Here is a 22,569-nt window from a genome sequence, read left to right as displayed (position 1 = left end):
GTGTGTGTGTGTGTGTGTGTGTGTGTGTGTGTGTGTGTGTGTGTGTGTGTGTGCTACCTGCAGCGTAAAATCTTTCTGCCACATGACACAGACACTGACCATGAGACCACCCACATACCAGACCACCATCTGTGAGACAACTGCATGATCAGTTGAAAGAAGACACACATCCAACAATACACAAAACGGACCAATAGATGTCCAAAATGTCCAAACGTTGCGCAAAGGAGATACATTTTTAACCTTTTAAAAATTCCATTTCAACACCTCATCATCCATGAATACCGCCGAGTGAAGATGATTTGATTCCTGTCCACATGTGAAATATTTTTGTGGTTCAATCATAACTTTGCACATGTTGGCCAAAGGGTCAAAGGTCACCCCATGGACCCTGAAATTGCATTGGTTTCGGTTCAAATCAAACTAGACAAGAGTTCATCGTAACACACACACACACACACACACACACGCACGCGCACGCACACGCACACACGCACACACACACACACACACACACACACACACACACACACACACACACACACACACACACACACACACACACAATAGCATTCTACTCCTCCACCACCTGGATGTGGTGGGTTAGTGTTACCCGCTCCCCCGTCGCTCTGAGCCTTTTGTCTTTTGATGGCTGCCCCCACTTCGCCCAATTCAAACACCTTCAAGTAATAGCAACCCCCCCCAAAAAAGTCACTTTGCTTCTGTTGTTATAAATCACACAAGTCCACTTGAACGTGAAGCTAGCAGACTAGCCGCACCAAAACCAGGCCATCGGCAAAATGAATTCAAAAAGCATCTCCTCCTCCATTTATAACAATACAAATTATATCTCCAGTGCATAAAAAATATAGTAAAGCCGTTTGGAAACAGCAAATGTATTTATGCCACCATGAAAAAAAAACATGTATAGTACTCTGACTGAGCAAAGGAAAAAAAAATGTCGGTGATTCGCACAAGCTGAAGGAAAACGAGAGCAGAAAAACGCTCTCCATTAGTCCTAATCTGAGCGAGATTGTGTTGCCGCGTCGGCGGCTTGTCCACACGGAAAGGCGTGCAGGCCACGGATGGCGGGGGGATTGACCCTTTGCCCTCTCAGGTTAACAGAAGCCGAGCGTGTTTGAAGCCGAGCAACCCCCCCCCCAAAAAAAATCTGCTTTGACCTTGATGTAACTTTAAAAATGGAACACGTTTTTCACACATGCCATCCAGATTTCTGAATGAGCGTTATCTCAATCTGTCAACCATGTCGTGCAATATTTTTCTTTTCTGATGCTGCTCGCTTTACCCGTTCACCCGTTATGACCATATAAGGAAGTCAAAAAGAAGAATATTGTAACTGGCGGGTATATTGTCATTGGTTGCCATGACAACAAAAATATCATTTGGTCTTGTTCTGTAAAAGTGTTTAGCGCTTCTATGCAAAGCTCCATATGTATGTTTTTCTTAAAACCGTCTTCAATACTTCACTTGTATCTACCCCGGTCAAGGATGATGCTTCGTACTGATGTCACCAACGTTTTTTGTGGAACACCATGAAAACTAAAGGACACTTAAAATCAATTAACATGACAATAAGTTCGACAAGACATACAGTAAATAAGCAAATTAATAACATACCGTATGTACCTTGGAAACCGAAAGTAAGTTTGACGACGTAGACTTTTACACTGTTGTTCTCTCTCTCTAGCACAGGGGTCGGGAACCTATGGCTCGCGAGCCATATATGGCTCTTTTGATGATTGCATATGGCTCGCCGTTGGGGCTGCAGTTGGCGGAAAGCGCAATTTTGATTGGATGACACTGACCTAGGTTGGCGGAAAGCGGAGGTTTGATTGGATGATACTGGCCGTCAGTTGAAACAGGTAAACGCCCCTTTAAATGAGCCCGACAAGTAAAAAAAAAAAAGACGAGTACGCTCCAGCTTGAATGCATCCGAGGATTCGCGATTCTAATTTGCAATGAAACAATACCATCCATGAAACAGTTGAATGTCAGTGATATTTTAACAAGCCCCATGTTAACGTTAGCATTGACATACTTCTGCGAGAAGTGGATTGCAGATAGCAAGTGTGGAAGCTAATGAGCCGTGTGCAGGCTAGCGAGCAGTAACTTCGCCTCTGGACCGGCAAATTGAGTTTCATTCCGATCGTTTGCCTGGATTTTGACCAATCACGAGGAACGGAAAACCATTCATGTTAACGGTGAGTACTATCACAGTTATTTTAAATAATACATTCTGACATTTTGTTGAAAAGTGGCCGCGCGTGCGCGCGTGTTTGCGTGCACGCGGGCGCGTGTGTGTGTGTGTGCGCGCGCTCGCTCGCGTGTGTGTGGCTCTCACTGAAAAACATTTCTATATATTTTACTTTTATGGCTCTCTTAGTCAAAAAGGTTCCCGACCCCTGCTCTAGCAGTTACTCTCGTAGTCTAGCGATGACTCTGATGACACGGCAGCGGAAGTGATCATGACAAAACATTAGAAATAGAGTATTGAAGACGATTTTAAGAAAAACATACATATGAAGGTTCACATAGAAACGTTAAACACTTTTACAGAACAACAAGACCAAAGAAATTCTATTTTTGTTGTCATGGCAACCAATGACAATATACCCGCCAGTTACAAATATAGTTTAAATTCACATATTTTCCGGTGTACAAGGCGCACCCAAAATACATGATTATCTTCAAAAGAAGGCCCTGCGCTTTATATGCAGTGCGCCTTATATGTGAAGTAATATTGAGCCACAACAGGTCCGGCAAATACTGTCAGCAGCCACCTACTCCATTTCCCCACATAGAAGAAGTAGTGTGTAACCCCAGCCTCGACTATAGCACCTTATAATGCAGCGAGCCAAATATTTGGAAAACTTTTATATATTATATTTGGGAAAATTTTCTCATTCATTGAAGGTGCACCTTATACTCCCGTGCGCATTATACTGTATATGTAAAAATACACCATTCTTTGGGGTCACCTTATAAACCGGAAAATACAGTACTATCATGGGGGTTTTGGTACCAATAACATTTATGATAGCTCCTTTATGTATGACAATTTTTCAATTATGTACAAATTTTAGCAAGCATCATAGAAGTCAGTGCATGTTTGATTTGCTTTTGCGGACCACAGCAACTAATGTGGTATGTCATATATGGCCCTTGTGCCTTGAGTTGGATAGCAGTGGTTTACAATACATTTTAATCCAATAGTGTTTTTTTGCACAGAATGTGAATAATTTTGTTTTGCATCAATGAGAAAATTGCATTTGCCAAACTAAAATTCACTGTCCTTTTTTGTATGTTTTGAAATTATTTTCATCCAGATCACCATTTTTCAAGATGATTTAAAATTGCTCACTTGTATTCTTTTGACAGGTGAACAGCTATATACAAATGTCATTATTTAGCGGCCCATTTGAGTTTTTACTGCGCGAAGGATCGGTGTTGAATTCTGAATTTTTACCCCATACAAAATGAAGATTTTTTATGTCATGGAAACAAATTCACAACAGCTCGGTTTTGATTGAAATATTGCCTCCCGATGGCGCGCGCGACCGCAATGTGGCCTCTATGATGCATGTCCTGCTTTTAAACGGTGAGATGTTTGTGCGCAGTGAGACAAGGGAACAACATGGACGTGTACGGTTCGGGCCAGCCGGGCTTAAGTTGTCTGTTAGTGTCTGTGTAAGTGTGTGCCTTGGGGGAGTTTGGGGGGGATCAAACGCTCATGTCGTCAGGCGCTGCCGAAGGGGAGACGACCGCTGACAGGTGCTTCCTGCAGGCCCAGTGTGGCAAGTGCTCCCGCACACACAGAGACAAGAACACACACACACACACACACACACACACGCACACGCACACGCACACACACACACACACACACACACACACACACACACACACACACACACACACACACACACACACACACACACAGTGAAGGGCAGATAGTTTGCCTCTCAGACATGCTTGTACGCACACTGACCCATATGCAGTTCCTGCCAATGAGAAGGCAGCCAATCAGCAATCACCTCTTCCAAAACATGGCTGCCGCACAAATCAGAGCTCACCCATCTGTCTTTATGTACCACACACCCATGCACGAACATGAAAAGCGGGTGATTAAGTTTTTAGCTCCCAAATGAATGCCATTGTCCTATAGGAAGGTTGCACGTGTATATCCAAATATGGGCATGACTGAAGTGGGTTTTGAAAATAAAACAAACCACATCACACCCCAGGAGGACAAACGAGGCGCTCTAACGTCTGGATCTCTTCACTATCCACTCACTGTTATGTCAGACATACAAAAAAGATAAACAAATCTGCATCAGCTTCCCACCCTTTCTCCGTGACATGCATGCACTCAGTGCTGAGAATGAGGCGCTCTCAAGACTACCGCGGACTTGTGAAGCTTAGGAAACAAACAGGCTGTCAAGTTGGACAAGTTGGCAGCCGTGCACTTTGACCTTTTTGTGTGCATGGAGCGCATGCACTTGGAGCCAACAACGATTCACTCTAAAGCGAATGAAGATAAAGTTAGGGTGGTTGACATTTTTACATGGCTTCTGAAAATCTTGGAAAAGCCCTTGAAAGCGGCAAAAATGGAGAACTCCAATGTTTTGATCCTTCCACTCTTTGTCAGGAATTATCGTGTAGAATTTACTCACACCCAAATGGTTTCAATTCACTTGACGGGGTCTATGAAATAAAATAAAGATTGAGTGGATGATGCCAAATGCGGCCATTATCGTGCTCCTCTTTTTTCGGAGGGGGAAGGGGGTGAATGTACAATAACGACTAACAATAAATATAGAGCAAAGAAATCAAATAAAATAATTTTATGACAAGAACACAAAGGCATACTGGTAAAGCCCAAAGCGTAAAAAAAAGGAAAATAAGGCTTCACACTTGTTCATGGGTGACCGCGCGTTGGGGACGTGAGGTCGTGACCTCGCCGGCTGAGTTTCCACCGTCCATGTCAGCCAGCAGGTGAGGCGGGATGTATTCCGTCTGAGGCTCGAAGGGCCGCGTTTGCTGCTGTAGGGGTCGGTCAGCACAGCGGCCCCTCTTGTCCTGTCCGCGAAAGCCTCTCAGCTTGGGGCTCCAGTGTTCCCGCCACTGGAGAGCCAACGTGGAGCGGTCGGCCACCAGCCTCCTCTCGTCCGGCGCCCAACCCCTTTCGCCCTCGTTAGCGCCAATCAGCAGAAAGGTCCGGCCCACGTGAAGTGCGGGGCATCCGCAAGCCAGGTCCCGATCGGGGACCCAAAGCGATTGGGGGCCCCTGCGGACGCGAATGGGGGATCCCGTGCGGAAGACGACTTGGACCGAGATGGAAAACTGCCACCAGGGACCCGAACGCTCCATCCCTCTCACCAGCACCTTCAGGACTAACACGCCAAAAAAAAGACTTTTGTCATTCTTTTTCCCCAGCCAATCGAGGCAACCGAAGGACATCGAATGAGGCAACCCACCGTAGTCCTTGAGGCAATACGTGTCCAAGTTCATCCTGACTTTCGCCTGCCAAGGCTGGCAGTGGGACACGCACTCCTCATCTGCGGGGGACAAAAATCGCCTGTGATTGGTTGGCCAGAACAAAATTGTTCAACTCCCAAAAATAAATAAATAAATAAACAAACAAACACATAAAAAAATTAATAAATTCATAAATCATAAATGAACAAACAAAAAATTAATTAAATAAATAATGAAAAAGAATAAATAGATAATAGTAAATGAATAATAATACAATGAATAAACAAACACAAATAAACATAAACAAAGACACAAATAAACTAATACATAAACAAATAAACAAACCAATAAGTGAATACATACACACTGAAACAAGTAAAGAAACAAGTAAACAAACAAATAAATAGAGAAATCAGACAGCTAGACAGACAGCTCGACAGCCAGACAGACAGCTACACAGATAGAAGACCAGGTATGAAATCCCAAATCATCACTGGGAGTGAGTCAAGAAGAACACGGCGTACAGGCTGTCTCATTAGTGAAAATGTGGCCGCTTCAATTTGTCATCACAGTATCCCGTGACCAACAGTTGACCTTGCTGAGCGGTAAACGCACATTCCAGAAGAGTCTTGGTCCACTTAAGGTCCAGTCACGTCAACCAATTAGTGATAGCTTCAGAAGAATTTACGCTTGATTGCGGTTGCTTCACTGTCGGGAAGTACGGTACATTTCAAGTGGAATTGGTGCGTAGAATCAGTCGGTATAGTACCACAAATACTCAAATGAAAGTACTCGGATTGATTTACGTGGTATTCCCAATCACACTGATGCTCATTTCATTGAGCTTGTCTGTCGTGTTAGCGTTATGTTAGCATTAAGCTAGTGCCGGTTTATTATCTTGCTGTTTAAATACATCGTATTTTGATGGCTCAGTTTTGGAGTTTACACCAATTGGGAGTACAAATGACTTGGGAAAACTGCAAGAGTGAGAAGGCAAGAAGGAGCACAAAGGAGTATCTTGAAAAGTGTGTTCCGCTCGGACTCACCGATGCTGTACTGAGGCTGAAAAACCGCAGTTGGAGCAACCTCTTGAATCCCTGCAATAAAAAAAATAGTGTGAAACGCTTGATGAGGATGTGCGTGTGGTCTTTTCTTTACGACCAACAAATCTCCCGCGAATGTTGATTTATTCGGAAAGGCCACAGCGTGAACAAGTTGCCTGTCGTCCCGACATACATTGTCCAGACCTCTTGTAAAAGTGCAGACATTTATCGTCACCATACCAGGTTTGGTCTTTTCTGTCTGGAAAATCCCCTTCCAAATTGCAAACCCTCCCCTTGATGGTGTTTCACATTATGTTAGCATTAAGCTTGCAATAAGCTAGCTTTAAGATAGCCAACTTTTGTTGAATTTGATCTTTTTTTTGTGTGAGTTGTTTATCATGACAAGTGAGGTCGTTTAAGTTACACGGTTAAATGGCCCGGGGGGAGGCTAATGTATGCTATATTTAGTTCGGTCTGGCAGGAAAAACAAACAAGGTTTTCTTTCACGCAGAGCTTTCACTGTCAGAGTTATGAGTCTGGGCCTTTTTTGATCCCCGCGACAGGGGACTGCAAGTTTTGGATTGACTTACGGATGCACGGATGCAAAGGCGACGTGCCCTGTGTGTATCCGGGGGCGCAGCGGTTGCACCTGAGGCCGGTCACTCCTTGTCGGCACAGGCACTGACCAGACGTGTGGTTACACCAGCGGCCCACCGCTCCCAGAGGATGGCACTGACAAGCTATGGTGGGGAGGGAATAATCAGGAGAAATCATCGTTCAGATTCCAAGTGTCAGGAATGTTTTCACTGCAGACCGCCTTACAATCGTGGCCAGCCCTCTGTGGTCTGGTTCTAGCGGTAAAACAACATTGAATCGTAGTCGCTTCAACCTTCCGCCACAAATTGTGGGGTGGTTTTAAATAAATCTTTCTTCTTCCGCTATGCTAATGACAGGCAGAATAATTAAATCACAATATGAATTTTCATGCAATACGTAATCCTGTCCAGGAAGCAAATTCAATGGCACGGTGGTCAGCGCATCGACCCCACAACGTAGAGGCCGTGAGTTCGATCTCTCGCCTTCAACTGTGGAGTTTACATGCTCTCTCTGTGCCTGAGTGGGTTTTCTCCGGGTAAGCCGGTTTACCTCCGCACTCCCACATTCTAAAAGAGGCATGGCAGGTTGATTGAATACTGAAAAAATGTCCCTAGGTGTGAGTAAGGGCTAGAAACCGGTTGAGGGTGTCCCCACCCTACTGCCTGAAAGACAGTTGGGTTAGGATCCAGGAATATTCTACGAGTGAATCAAAAAAATGAATGACCGTGAGTGAAGAACGTCAATCAGTGACAGCCACTTTGGACTCTCACAATAAAACACGCTCCTTCCCATTTCATCCCGTCAAAATCCAACACACACATATGGACGGACGCATGCGGCTTTTGTTGAGACTGACGTTGGCAGGCTTTGCGGTGGTGCAGCGGCTTGCTGTGGTCCCGGGTGTACCCGTTGTGGCAGTACTGGCAGTGGCGTCCGGCAGTGTGGTGGCGACACTTGAGGCATACGCCGCCGCTACGTCGTCCCGACTGCTGGAACACCTCCATGCTGAAGCGGCACTTGTTGGAGTGGCCGTTACACTCGCAGGCTGGACAAAGTGGCAAATGCATGGATGGGATTTTTATTTTTGAGTCACCAACGCTGTGGCAGTATTATACAAAGATACAATAGTATCCCAAAATGCTAAATTCCATATCACATACTGTGGCCGATCTGGACTGTAGTATTTGTGAGTGTGTGTCGCTTTCTTTGACAAGGTAATGGCCTGTTGAGTGACGCACTCGTCAGAGAGTAAGAGTGCAGAGTTCGGTTGTTGTTGGCTAAGGTGAGCAGCTGGCTTTGGAGTGGCTAATAATTGCTAGCCGGCCTCCAGGCGTCAGGCGAGATTATTTTGTTAGCGTTTGTTCAACAAAGCGATTGCAAATGCGCCGACGTCTGCGTGTTTATATCCTTGACCAGCTGTGAGGGGATTAGAGTTCTTTCTAACGAGCAGTGATAGGCTACATTCAAAAACGAAGCTATGCTAATGTTTAGTAGACACATTGCACGTTACCGTCTTTGTTAACTCATTCACTGCCATTCCCAAATTTATTCGGGAATTGAAAATCACGACGTGGAGCGTCATTCCCGAATTTGTTTGGGTTGTGTTTTTTTCTTGCGCGGGGATGCATTTCAAGCTTTAGTCAGACCTCTGGTAATGCTTTTCCCTCCCACGAAGGGGTTGCATTTACCTTTAATGCAGCTGCCCCCATTTAAAGCACAGTTAACTCCAGACACATATAACTTAGGAATTAACTCATTTTTTTCTGATGAAAAAAAGAGTGTAGCGCCGTGTTGAATGTTTCTGTAGTCCTATAACTGAACATTCAGTGGGTCCTGCAATTTCAGTGAAAATGACAAAAACCCTGGCACTGGAGTGGCAGTGAATGAGTTGAAATGATTCCAAACTTTTGACAGTCTCTTTCACACCGTCTTTTGAGATTAAAAAAAAAATCCATAACAAAATGTAAACTGTAACATGTCGCGTAATTAAAATATGCAACACAGAGCATGAACCACCATTTTTTGGGGAATTTCATTCTCTTGGGTTCTACGAGTGACATCACAAATGTTCAGCTGAAACACGCATTCGCCGTATTCCAACGGCGTCAAGGTGTGACTCACCCACACAAACGTTCGGGTGGGTGGGCGTGGCCCGCTGCCAGGGTCTGTCAAAGTAGAACTCCTCGCAGACATCACAATCGGGACCTGCCGTGTGATGCTCGCAGATGCACACGGCCCGCCCCGTGTCGTCGCGTCGACACTTGGAAGCATGTCCGTTGCATTTGCACCGACCCCCTACCTGCAGGTCCGAGAGGACCAAAAGGGGAGGGGACGCTGCGGTAGGGGGTGCTTGTGGTGCCGCCTGGAGGTTTCTGGTGGTTTGTCGGATGCTGGGCTGGTTGTTTCTTCGCTTTCTCAGTTCTTGTCCCTTGGTCCTTCTGTGGTGTCCCTCCACGGTCCAGTTGCAGTCGCCGTTCGGACATAGGAGCCAGTCCTCGCCATCCTTCTTACGAGATCTCACATTCTTTTTGGAGGAAACATCCAAGCGGAAAGTGTCAGGGCTTTCCTTGATGGTCACGTTGTTTCCGACCTTGTGATGACCTCTGCGTCGCAGCTTGTCTGCTTTCTTCCGGATGCTGATTTCAGGGGTTTTTGTGGCCCTATTTAAAAAGAACAGCATGTTATCTGTGTTGCGAATCGGATCTGCAGCATAGCCCGGACTCAACCTCGGGAGGACGATAACTGGTCCCTCCTCTGTCCAGCTGCTCTTTTTCTTCCCCGAGTTCAATTTCGTCTTTGCGGATGCTTGGTGGAAAACCACGCGGATATCTGTAGCCGTCACCCAATCTTGCAATGTGGGACTGTAGTCGAAATCGGGAGAGGACGGGCGCCCGTCAAGGGCCGAGAAGGCCAGCACCGTACCGCCCCGCTGCCTCTGCAAGGGCCGAGGATCAAAGCACAGCGGTTCTGTTTCCTGATGTCGTGTCTGGGCCACCGTCTGAGAGGGCAGCCCAAAATACCCATAGCAGTCGTTGGAATAATGTTGCATGGGTCTCCAAGTGTGTCTATAGTCCATGGACTTGAAGATGGAGATTGAGATAGGCTCCGATGGCTCACCATGGTAGCAGAACTGCAGACTTATGTAGGTGATTTCAAAGCGGCGACCCAGGGGTACCGTAAGGACCCAATCCTCGTTGTCTTGACCCCCTTCAGCCCGCCAGCAGGTGAGGTTGTGAGGATTGTGAAGGTCCGTCAAGGTGGTGACATTGCCGTCGAATGCGACGCCTCGGACAGAGCGACTGACGTTGACCGGGATGCCGTAGGCGCCGTTGATGAACTCGGACAGACAGTGGCGAGGACGGCCGTCTGGGTGGTAGCAGGGATCGATAGGTGAAGTCCAACTCAGTGGGACATGGGATAGCGGGGAAAATAGTAAAGGCCGAGGAAGTAAATAAAGAAGAAGGAAAGCGAGGAAGGGACAGGTCGAAGGGGGAAGGGAAAAGGCCCGGACCATTTTGTCATCCAGCCTGTGGTAAGACAAATAAAAAGATGTCGTGAGAAAACATTCTATGAGTGGTGATAGTCGTCTTTGGTAAAACAAACAAATAAACGAAGAAATAAATACATACATAAATTGCTAGATTAAAAATAAATAAATAAATAAATATAAATAAATAAATATGCCAACAGTCTATTCTCCCCATCTGGTCAATGTTTCGTAAACAAATCAAATCTTCCATTTGATGCGTCAAAACTGTTTGATTAGTCAATGATGTATGACAAGGGTGCCCAATACATTGATCGCGATCGATCGACCGATAGCTCTTGGACTGGTCCCAAATCAATCAGGAGGGTTATAAAGGGGTAAATATACAATAAAAAAACAACAACCTACAATATTTGCGTTGTGCTGCGATCGTTGGTTGACCACTGGAGGTTGTTTGATCGAAAAATAGATAGTTAAAAAAACAATTATAAATAAAATCAAAAGGTTGGACACGCTTAGTGTCTGTTTGTCAGGGATTGATATTATTTTAATAACGACAACATGATACAGATCCACTGAAAATATCCGATGGTCTCACAGCAATTACACCCCCCCCCACACAAACCCGAATGATACATTTCAAACAACATTCACTTGAAAACTTGCGATTGTCTGAAACGATCAAAAATAAATAAAAATCTGCCTGACAGCTGAAGCCAGACCCCAAACTGGAGCGTATCCATCCCACTTTTGGCGCTTCCCTTTTCAAACCGCCACCGATTGCAGGCGAGCGATCGGGCTGAGGTGTGTGTGCCTAAGATCTCTTGGAAGCACAAGACAAGCGTGTCTTGGGGTGGGGGGGTGATTTATCGATGGAAATCTTGCTTGAGCCCCAAACATGAATTGTTTTTGTCCCCAGCGTGAACAAATCTCTTCCTGCCTCTTCCATCTCATCGTGAGTGTAATTCATCCAAACTGTCAGGACTATATCCACCCGAGAGTCACTTTTGGAATGGAGTCAAAACTAACAATCGACGCACACAAAAAGGACTTCCTCTTTAGATTATCTTGCGTTCTTAGTTTCTTTGCGCCGTCACCTTGCTTCTCTTCGAGGTTGGTTTTCCAAGCCAGGCCTTGTCACCTGGCCCCGTCGCTCTGTACAAGATTAATGGCACCCTAACAAGCGTCTGACACTGACAGCTAAAATCGGCGTGGGCTGCGCAAACCCAAACGGCGGGAGTGGACCAGGCTTGGGGGGCTGAAAGAGCCTGTCCCACCTCGTCATGCCGCTCAATTAGCAAGCAAAATATGAGGCTTCCTGAGGGACAGTCTGGCTCAGGAAGCGGATCGACCAAACTTAAAGGGGAGGTCACTCGGGGACGGGCCTGAGTTTGATCGAGGCGAGGACATGCACCTGTCTAAAAAAGAAAATACTGAACCATGAGAGGGAAAATAATGCCAAAAATACACTCGTGCCTGAGATTTTGTGCTATCCAAGCAAATTGTCGCGTGATGACATCACCATGTACAACTGCAGGTGGGCGGGGGAGTCACCCGATCCGACTATGTGAGCCTGGCAAGAATACGTGATGACAACCTGGGGGCATGTTTAAATCCCGGACACCGCACTGCTGGGCTTATTAAAACACAAATTCTTTTGTACGGCTCCGTCTGCGTTAAAGTAACACTTGTTTGAAGATTCTGAATTACTTTCAAATTGAAGGCGATTCCCATAAATGCGGCTATGCCATTTTACATTATGTGTTAGCATTAAGCTAGAGGAGATTTGTTAACACACTGTGGTCAAATGTGTCCCTATTTAATTATAGGTTAAATTGTCTTCATTCACACATATTGTTCAATGTTGCTTATAAAAATAAACGCTTCGTTGAAGGTGTGTAATTATGATTTCCGTTAATATGCTATGCCGTTAGCATTAAGCTAGAGGACGTTTGTTAACATACTGAGGTCGAATGTGTCCATCAATTTAACTATAGAGGGTTTAATTGTCTTTACTTGTATGTAATCATTCAGTGTGGCTTAAAAATACCACTTGTTTGAGGGTTTACAATCATAGTCAAATTCAAGATTCCCAATAACACAGCTATGCCATTTCAGGTTATGTTTTAGGTGTTAGCATGAAGCTAGTGGAAGTTTGTTAACACATTGTGGTGGAATGTGTATGTGTTTAAATATAGTTTGTTTGTACATAATATTGCTCAATGTTGCTAAAAAAAACGCTTATTTGAAGATTTATAGCCATTCTTAAATTCAAGGTAATTTTCTTATATGCACTTTTTCATTGTGTTAGCATTAAGCTAGTGGACGTTTCTTAAGACACAGTGGTCAAACTTCTCCATGTTTAAATATCAAGTTTAATTCTCTTGCATGTAATCTTGTTCAATGTGTCTTAAAAATACCACTTGTTTGAAGGTTTTTACATACTGTCAAACTTAAGGTGATTTCCATTAACACGGCTATGTCGTTTTACATTATGCGTTAGCATTAAAGTAGTGGACGTTTGTTAACACACTGTGGTCAAAGGTCTCTGTGTTTAAACATGAAGAATTATGAAAGATAAACTTCCTTTTGTATGGCTACCTGTTAACTGTCGCCCACCTGCTTGCCAGCCCAGTACGTCTGCCGTATGTTCTGGTGAGCAGATGACTCCCACACATTTCAAAATTCCTCGCCATGGGCCTCCAACGGCTTGGGCGGATTGGAAGTCAAAGCTATTGGTGGTTAGTGTAAAATTGCGGCGTGGAAAACACGATTTTAGAAACAAGCGGGAACCGAGGACCAAGCTGCATCACACCTGTTGATGCATGTAACCATTCTGACGCCTTTCGCCTTTCTTAATTTGCAAACGTCCTCGGAAACACAACACTGCACAGTCTGTTTTCCCAAACCACATTCCTGACCTGCCAACGTGTGTGTGTGTGTGTGTGTGTGTGTGTGTGTGTGTGTGTGTGTGTGTGTGTGTGTGTGTGTGTGTGTGTGTGTGTGTGTGTCTTATTCCAAACAGAGTAGATTCCAGCAGCTCCATTTTAGTTGTAATAATCTAATTTTAGTGATGGAAGTGGCACAAAGTGGTTTAGCAAGGATGTATCTTCAGCCTATTGTCTTTTGGGTTTGGATGGCAACAAAGGAAAAACAAATGTTATATGAATGAAAGAAAAAAAACATTTAAAATAATAATATAATGAAATACTTTTTTTGTCTTTCTATTTTTTCATTTTCAGAAATATGTGGTGCTTTGGGTATCATATAGCTATGTATTTACTGATTTGTATCAATACATATAAAGTATGTACATATAAAGTATATACAAATATATATACATATATATACGCATATACATATATATATATATACACATATATACATACACACATATATATATATATATATATACATATATATACGCATATACATATATATATACACATATATACATACACACATATATATATATACACATATATACATACACACATATATATATATATATATATATATATATATATATACATATATACACACACACACACATATATATACAGTAAAATCTCGTTATATCGATATTCAAGGGAGTCCGAAAAAATATCGATATAACCGGGACTATCGATATATCCGACCCTGTTTGCATGTAATTTTCTCTGTGCGTGCATAGAAATAGTATCGATATAACCGGGACTATCGATATATCCGATATCGATATAACGAGACTTTACTGTATATATATACATATATACATATATATGCATATATACATACAGTAAAGTCTCGTTATATCGATATTCAAGGGAGTCCGAAAAAATATCGATATAACCGGGACTATCGATATATCCGACCCTGTTTGCATGTAATTTTCTCCGTGCGTGCATAGAAATAGTATCGATATAACCGGGACTATCGATATATCCGATATCGATATAACGAGACTTTACTGTATATATATACATATATACATATATATACACATATACATATATATACATATACAGTGAGACCTCAACTTACAAACACCTTATCTTACAAACTTTTCGTCTTAAAAATGTCAAATTTATGAAAATTAAACCTTATAATAAGCACTATTTTCATAATACACACCCACCACGGCTGGCGGAGTGATCTTCGGCGGAAGCACACGACCGAACAACGCTCCAGCCGGCGCTACTTTCCACACCCCCTCTCTTTGAATGCACACGTCGATCGCCTACTTGGAGCTTTTTGCTGATAATTTTACTATGATGGGACGGAAAAAAAAACACCACAGGCTCGTGTTCAGCCGAAGAAGACACGAAATAAAATCACTGTCGCTGAGAAGAAGGAGATAATTGAAAAACATGAACAAGGTGTGCGTTTGTGTGATTTAGTGGCCGAGCACGGCTATGCTAAGTCTACCATTGCTACCATTCTCCGGGACAGAAAAGCCATCAAAGGTGCGTCTGTTGCAAAAGGTGTTTCCGTGCTCTCAAAGCGGCGGTCTCGGGCAATCGAAGAAGTTGAAAAACGTCTGTTAATTTGGATTCACGAAAAGCAGCTATCCGGCGACAGCGTAAGTAAAGCTATTTTATGCGAGAAAGCACGGCTAATTCACGCCGATATCGCCATGCGCCAACCTGGAAGTTCGGCGCTTATTGAGGATTTTAAAGCCAGTAACGGAGGGCGAGGAGGAGAAGGCAATGTTGGCAAAGTGGAATGATGTGCAGGCTTTTAGCGAACAGTTCCATCCGGAAAAGACTGGCTATGACAATCATCAACATGATGAAAGATAATGTGATGCCTCAGCTTCGTAAGACCTTACAAGTCAGAAAGCAACAGGTGTCAATTAAGAGGATTTTAATCAGCAAAAATGATGAGGAGTCTCCAAAGAAAAAAGAAGAGAAGCCACACCAGAGGTTAAGTTACCAACAGTCCTTATGGAAGGTGACTCTCCTTCCATAAGCCATCAACGACCATCAAAAAGGTAAATAAAACTTTATTTTACAGCACTGTTTATTTCTTTAATTACAGCCCTCATGTAATGTGCCTCTCTTTGTGACTTTATGATACAATGCAGTGTATTTCTTTCATTACAATACAATAGCACATTTATTATACATAGAATAAGGTATGTTGTGTGTAGTTTTAAGGCTTATTTAGTTAAAAACTATATTTTATGCAAACCCGGGAACGGATTATTCCCATTTTAATGGTTTCCTATGGCAATTTTTTTTAGATACACACTTTTCGCCTAACACACTCTGTCTGGGAACCAATTAAGTTCATAAATTGTGGTCTCACTATATTATATATATATGTGTGTGTGTGTGTGTGTGTGTGTGTGTGTGTGTGTGTGTGTGTGCGTGTGCGTGTGTGTGTGTGTGTGTGTGTGTGTACTGAACTGACTACAGTACTTGCTAATTATTTAGAGCGCACTTTTTTTTTACATTTTTTGTGGAATCACATTATTTTAAGTAACCATACCATAATATCAGAAAATAAACCAGACAGCCCAGATGCAAGCACTACTTTGGACTAAATGAAGCTCATCGGTTGACTTCAACATTGTTCCTTCCCCACTCCACAGGCGAACCATCTGCCACTGGAAATGCCTGCGTGCTTCATTTTCGACGAAGAATACCACATGTCACCCGGTTGATATTTAAAAGCAAGCTTCCTGTCAATCCCCCCCCCCCCCACTTTTTTTACATGCATACATACAAGTTGGCAGAAGTCTTCCCATGGAGGCTTCACATGTTGCTCTTGAAAAACAGATGGGAATGAAATCACTGCGATCCCAAAGATGAGGCACGCAGTTGAACGTGTGCTCGTGCGTGTGCGTGTACGCACGCGAGTGCGCGTCGACGCTGTCAATTAAATCCACATGCTGCCCACAGGATTTATTCATGAGTCAGTAATATGCGCGAACATGCCACTTATATCCAATCCAAAAAAATCCAAACAGACGAAAATAAAATAAAAAAGGTCTGCTAAGGCCACATTCCTTTACATGCAAAGACCCTTCCCCCTGGACCTCTCAAAAAGTTTTTATGAAATGACGACTTTGATGGCTTTTGCACTCGCCTACTGGCAGCAGATAATAAAGCATGTTCATTCGATGAGGTCACAACAGCAGCGTTATTTATTTGCTCATTAGCGCATGGAAACATTCGTTCCGTCATATTAATTATTCGTGACAACGCAGGGAATTCCACGAAGCTTAACATCGTGCATCGTTCTTCCACGTACTTATTTATTTGATCGAATTTTTATTTGCTTTGAAGCGATTTTTTTGCAAGAACAACATAAGTGTAATGGCGTCAATTACGTGCTGCTAATGGTGCACATTTGCTGCAATCGGTTCCGGGAAGAATAATATTTACAGAGCTGCACCATTCCAGAAGACGAAATTTATATTGATGGTTCGCGATTATTCAGTCATCAGTCTCACGAATTTAAAAAAATCAACTTGGTCTGTTTAAGCAATTCGGCGTAACTCGTCGACTCACCTTAAGTTCCTTAAATACGAATTCGGGCCTAGCTAAAATATCATAAATGATCATTGATTTTTTTAAGACGCTTTTGTGGCTGTAACTGAGAAATACACTGGGAAATATTATCAGTTAATATATGGACCTAATTGTTGAACTGTCCTTTTTGATTTTGTAGTATTAAAAGCAGGACCTGATCTGTTTTGCTAAATAAAAGAAAGTGAAAAAAACTACGCGCGCTGCTCACCATGTGCGTCTCGCGAGATGGTCCGTGTCCCACCAAATTGTCCCCTCACATCCAGCCTCGACTCGAACGGTGTATGTCTGCTGGACTGCCCGAGAAACCAGAAGGAAGGAAGACGACGACGAGGAGGAGGAGCAGGAGGAAGGAGAGAGATTCACTGAAGGACAACCTGTTGGAAGGAGAACGGCTGAAGCCAAACAACTTCAAGTACGAGTCTTTGGTGTCCACGAAAAGGGAAAGACAGCCACAAGAAGCTGTTTGTTTTTTCTTTTAAATTCACCTGCATACAAATACATTTTATGTGTTGTGTATTTTTTTCCACATTGGGAGACTTAAAAAAACAACACACAACTTGTATTTTTGTGGTCTTGCTGAAAGTCATTTAACGATTAAAAAACGAACATTAAATAAAGCAATCATGTTGTTAGCCCCAAAATAATTTTTGGGAACAAGTTTCACCGCAGAACTGAAAATATTTAGTTGCATTGCTCAACCTCTAAATTCATCAGTTTGTTGCCTTGAAATTTTGAGTTAACCCAACGTATTTCTTAAACACGGCAATTGTAATCATAATCAACATTCACAACCGTTTCTTGCATATTTTAGACATTGGTATTCATTTACTATATTTTCTGATTCACTGCAGTGTGCGTTTGATTGTACAAGCGTTTTAAAATGTGAAATAAAAACAAGAAATAATAGTGAAGAACACATTCAAAAAATGTTTTGGTGTATGATTATGTCTCGCAGTTTTACTATTCTGCTTACTTTTTGTTCCAATTAGCCCCTCTGTGGATTTGGAAGCTAATTGGCGGCGCACACGAGAAGATGGTTGTCAGATGTGAAACAAAACTGATACAGATGGAAATGGAAGACGGGGGTCGGGAGGGAACATTTGATTGGAGCCCCTCCACTCCCTGCCCCTCTTCGCCTCCACCCGCGAGAAAGCCATAAAACTGATTGATGGCTCCCCTGGAGGAATGTTTCCCCAGGTGTGCTTCTTCTTCGTTGTCATCGTCTTCTTCTTCTTCCACTTTGTGTAAGTATGTGCGGTCGCAGTGCACTCGAACGAATGCTTTACTTGGATGCAGGACAAGTGCAAGAAGGCAACACAAACAATCCCGATTCGAGAGCGGTTTATTTCAAAGCAACACGAATTGGAGCTGGGCCTGAATGGGAAGGTGCTTCTTGACAGGTGCCCTCGGCGTTGCCAGATTTCTCCGAAAAACCAAACCGAGCAAAACCAGAACAAATTGAAGAGCGTGCTCTGTACGTCATCGGAAAACTATTTATCATTTGACTTCTTGACTTTATTGCCGCTGGGGGAAAAATATGATGTGGTTAAAGGCCCCTTTAAAAAATTAACCGAGGTTAAATTTCGGCATATTTGTGTCTTTATGAGTTACTTTCAAGCCCCCGGGGGCATTTTGGAGTGACTTCTTCCCCCGCAGGGTCGTTATGACAGAACACTCAAATTATGTATTAAATCGCCTCATCTTATTGTTTCTTGTACATAACAAGTCGATGTATGACTACCGGTAGTTTCGAAATAAAGTCAACTATGGTCGTTCGTTTCATTTTTTTGTATTAGTGTAAACGAGGCAACCACATTCGTGCAAAATATCTACATGATTGAATACACATGACAATTTGACATTTGTGTAGTTTTTAAACAAGGATCGTGCGAGTTGAGGAGCATGATTTACTTTCGCGTGTCATATAGTGACGTGATATGGCATTTATTTTGACGCAAAGTGCTTGAAGACACTAAGAGCTCACAATCAAACCCGCCACTCTTATTTTATAAATGCAATATCAAAATATTTACGACGACGATACATTTTAATCAACGACTTGCACGCTAAGAACTATGACGTATTTTTTTAACTGACTTTAAAAAAAATGAAAGATACAAATTTAAGTATGTTTCAAACTTACTAACGGGGAACATTAAATCAAGTCAAGGAAAGCCTCTTTGAATGTTTGCTTGCGGCGCCCTCTTGTGACTATTTGTTACGACTAGTGTAAGGCCCAACAAACCCCAACTAAAAAACAGCCAGTTTCAAATACATTGCTAAAAATTCTAAAAACGATTTATTTCCGATGTATAAACTGTACATACTGCCTTTGTGGGTTTTTCAAAAGGTAGCTAAAAAGCATTCAGAGACTCTTCCTTTCATAACTTTGCTGCTGTGTTACTTCTGGGTAAGGTGAAAGCTGGCGCGAATGGCTGCCGCTGCTCACCCGCACAAAAAAAAAAAAAAAAAAAAAAAATCCCATGACTGTCAAGTGTCCTGGTGAGTTTTGAAAGGCGCTTAAAAATTAAATATATTATTATTATTGTTATAAAATAGTGGAGGGATCATGTCATCACGATGTACCAACGGACGGAAACAGCACAACCTACACGAGACGTGCCATTTCAACATCACTTCGCTATTCTGCTGGTCATAGTTCATCAGCAAATCTCGTCTTTGCGCTGTCCTCCTTGATGCCTCCGCTGCTTGCGGGGTCTCCCTTCCACACCTCCTTGAGACATTCTTCAAGAGACAACACCCCATGATTATTTGTGCACGGACTGAAAAAAAAACAGAATCATTGGAGTGAGGCATATCTGACCTCTCTCGGCAGCTCCGAGGACATGCCTCTCGCAAAGAAAGTCCTCCAGCTTCTGGTCCTGATGGTGGAAGTACCAGACCTCCACCACTTCCTCGTACTGCTCTAACATGGTCTCGCACTTAAGAGGGATGCATAACAGCTCAATGGGTCATCACAAAATTGTTTTAAAGTTACTTAAAAAATATTGGTAGCTTGATGTTGAGATAATGAAATTACACGCATATGCAGTTCTATTTATTTGTATTTTTTTCTTATACATTTGCAAAAAGACACTTTATGGGCACATTGCATTGATTTTTTTTTCTACCTGTTTCTTCATGTCCGTCACCTCGACGGAGGGCTCATCCCACAGTTCGTACGGCAGGCCCAAATCCACTTTGACACCCTTGTGGACCAGGTTCTTCAGCGTGGTCATGGTCTGGCTGGAACCCTGGAGCACACGCGGAAGGTGTCATATGCACACAAAGGAGCAGGAAAACAGAAGTTTCTAAGGAAGCGACAGCTCGGTCACCTTTGAGTAACGCAGGCTGCCTGGCCGCTCCGTGTGAACACTATACTGGAGGATGCGCTCGCATATGTTGTCCATGGCCTCCATCAGACGGGTCTCCCTGGATTAAGTCATGAAAAAACAATTTTAAAGTGATTTTTCATGTAGCGTGTGTGGAAATGGTTCAACTCATAATATTTCAGTTTCATGATTCTGCTCCCATTTCACGATGGTTGTGATTTTGATTGAGGGCACCCAAAGCATTTCACAGTGAAAGTGATGCGTCTTCGTCATGCTGTTCGCATTTTGAAGAGCAAGATTGGACTTACGAAGTGTTGTACTTGATAGCTTTCCTTCTCCTGCCAGTGTCCAGCACTTCTCCCACCTCCAGCACTTCTTTGGAGAAGCCGCTTCTCCGCAGGGCTTCCTGAAGCTCCACGGTGAGAAACTTGCACACTGGAGGACGCAAGAAAACGTGATCACAACTTATTGTCGACTTTTGTGGATTTTAGAGTTTTTTTCATGGTATAATACCGCCACTTAGCGTTAGTTATTGAAATGTTCTAAATCTTTTCACCTTCACATTTATTCGGTAATCTCGCGTCGTCGTCTGCTCGCACAAACGCGTCGAAATAAAGCAAAGAAAACGCGGCAATTGCAAAGTGTTTCATCGTCGTGGTTGGCGAAACAACAGCATCCATCGAGATGGACTACCTATCCCAAAGCCACATCGGCTGCCTTTAGGGTCAAACTGCGCACGCGCAGAAAATCGACCTGACTACTTCTTTTGGTTAACGGCGGTTTCCACACGGTAAAAGCGCTCATTACTACCCTCTCTTGTTCTCAGGGATTACTGCATTGCCTACAATCGAAACTTTCGGTATTTTCATAAAACACAATTAAAATATCTTGGATATGTAAAATTGAAAAAACTAATTTACCCCCCAAAAAATCACAAATGATAATGAAAATATTATATGGTAGTTTTCACCACGATAGATATGTTTTTTTTCTTCCTGATAGGAGACTAATACAACTTGCTAGTAAAAGCTAATCATGTTTTTTTTTGTCATTGACATTGATTATAAGTTCATTTTTCATTAATTGTTAATACTATTGTTTGATTTGCTTAACTTTCTCCAAACTTCCTCCATGAAACCCCAAGCGTTTGAAAATATAACCTTTTTACTTTAAAAATGACATTTATAGTCACTATATTTACATGTGCACATACTGTATTATTGTTTATAGTCAAAAGATATAACAACGACGACGACAACAACAACAAGAATGTCATAATAATAATGACAGAAAACATATGTAATATTTGACCTCCTATTGTTATTGTTTGGTGTTTTTTTTTCAAGATGTTTTATCAATTGTTTTGCAAATTGTTTTGTTGCTGATGCAGCTGTTATTAAATAAATATATTTGCATCGTATTGTAGTATTCAGACTAAGATTCACATTCATGTTTTTTTAAACTCAACTCATTTCATCAAACTAACTTTTGGTGCAGGTTTTTGGTGTGCAGTTTTACAATACCACTCGTTTTTTTATATTTGGCAGTGAAGCAGTGAAGAGTGACACCTATTTCTCATGTGTCAGTGGGCGACACACACTAACACATGCACACGCACGCACACGCACACGAACGGGCGCACACGCACACACACACATACACACTGTAAAGTGGAAATTGATATCCACAGAGTCGTCTTGGACACGACAAGCCATGGCAAAAACACAAGATAGAAGAAGATATTCACAGCAATATGCACAACAATCTTTATGTGAGCAGAAAATGTTCTGCCTGTGAGTGGAAACACAGGATGGAAGCTGTCTTAAATTAGAACAGCAAAAGCAGCAGTAAGAAATATACACACATACACAACCAGTGTCTCCCGGAAACGTCATTGTGCAGCCTAAATGTCCACACTCAGCTGGGTGAGTTTAAAATGCTAATTTAGAGTGTCTGAAACTCAACTGTATCTTTTGTAATTGTAGCTTGTTAACTGCTGTTATCAACGGCGTGTTGTGTCACTTTGTTGGGTCACTGTCTATTCTGTGTGTGTGTGTGCGTGGGTAGATGCATGGATAGAGTTACACTGTAGT

General features: G+C 42.7%; 2 protein-coding genes across 2 annotated transcripts; both read right to left on the bottom strand.

Moving 5' to 3' along the window:
• Positions 1-57: 57 nt before the first annotated feature.
• Positions 58-17,435, bottom strand: ntn5 (netrin 5). Its single transcript, XM_088990501.1, has 8 exons — positions 17,353-17,435; positions 9,866-10,666; positions 9,261-9,799; positions 7,996-8,184; positions 7,133-7,282; positions 6,546-6,596; positions 5,499-5,579; positions 58-5,414 (listed from the first exon to the last, which is right to left on the bottom strand). Exons 2-8 carry the CDS (start codon positions 10,651-10,653, stop codon positions 4,930-4,932), a joined length of 2,283 nt encoding a protein of 760 aa, XP_088846627.1. The 5' UTR covers positions 10,654-10,666; positions 17,353-17,435; the 3' UTR covers positions 58-4,929.
• A 977-nt stretch (positions 17,436-18,412) lies between these two features.
• cnpy4 (canopy FGF signaling regulator 4) lies at positions 18,413-21,226 on the bottom strand. Its single transcript, XM_089018010.1, has 6 exons — positions 21,033-21,226; positions 20,785-20,911; positions 20,480-20,576; positions 20,276-20,398; positions 19,969-20,086; positions 18,413-19,889 (listed from the first exon to the last, which is right to left on the bottom strand). Exons 1-6 carry the CDS (start codon positions 21,154-21,156, stop codon positions 19,798-19,800), a joined length of 681 nt encoding a protein of 226 aa, XP_088874136.1. The 5' UTR covers positions 21,157-21,226; the 3' UTR covers positions 18,413-19,797.
• Between the last annotated feature and the right edge of the window lie 1,343 nt (positions 21,227-22,569).

Source organism: Hippocampus bargibanti, linkage group LG02 (assembly GCF_051943395.1).
Source record: "Hippocampus bargibanti isolate YZ-2025 linkage group LG02, ASM5194339v1, whole genome shotgun sequence".
NCBI lineage: Eukaryota > Metazoa > Chordata > Actinopteri > Syngnathiformes > Syngnathidae > Hippocampus > Hippocampus bargibanti.
This window is presented reverse-complemented; position numbering and strand designations above follow the sequence as displayed.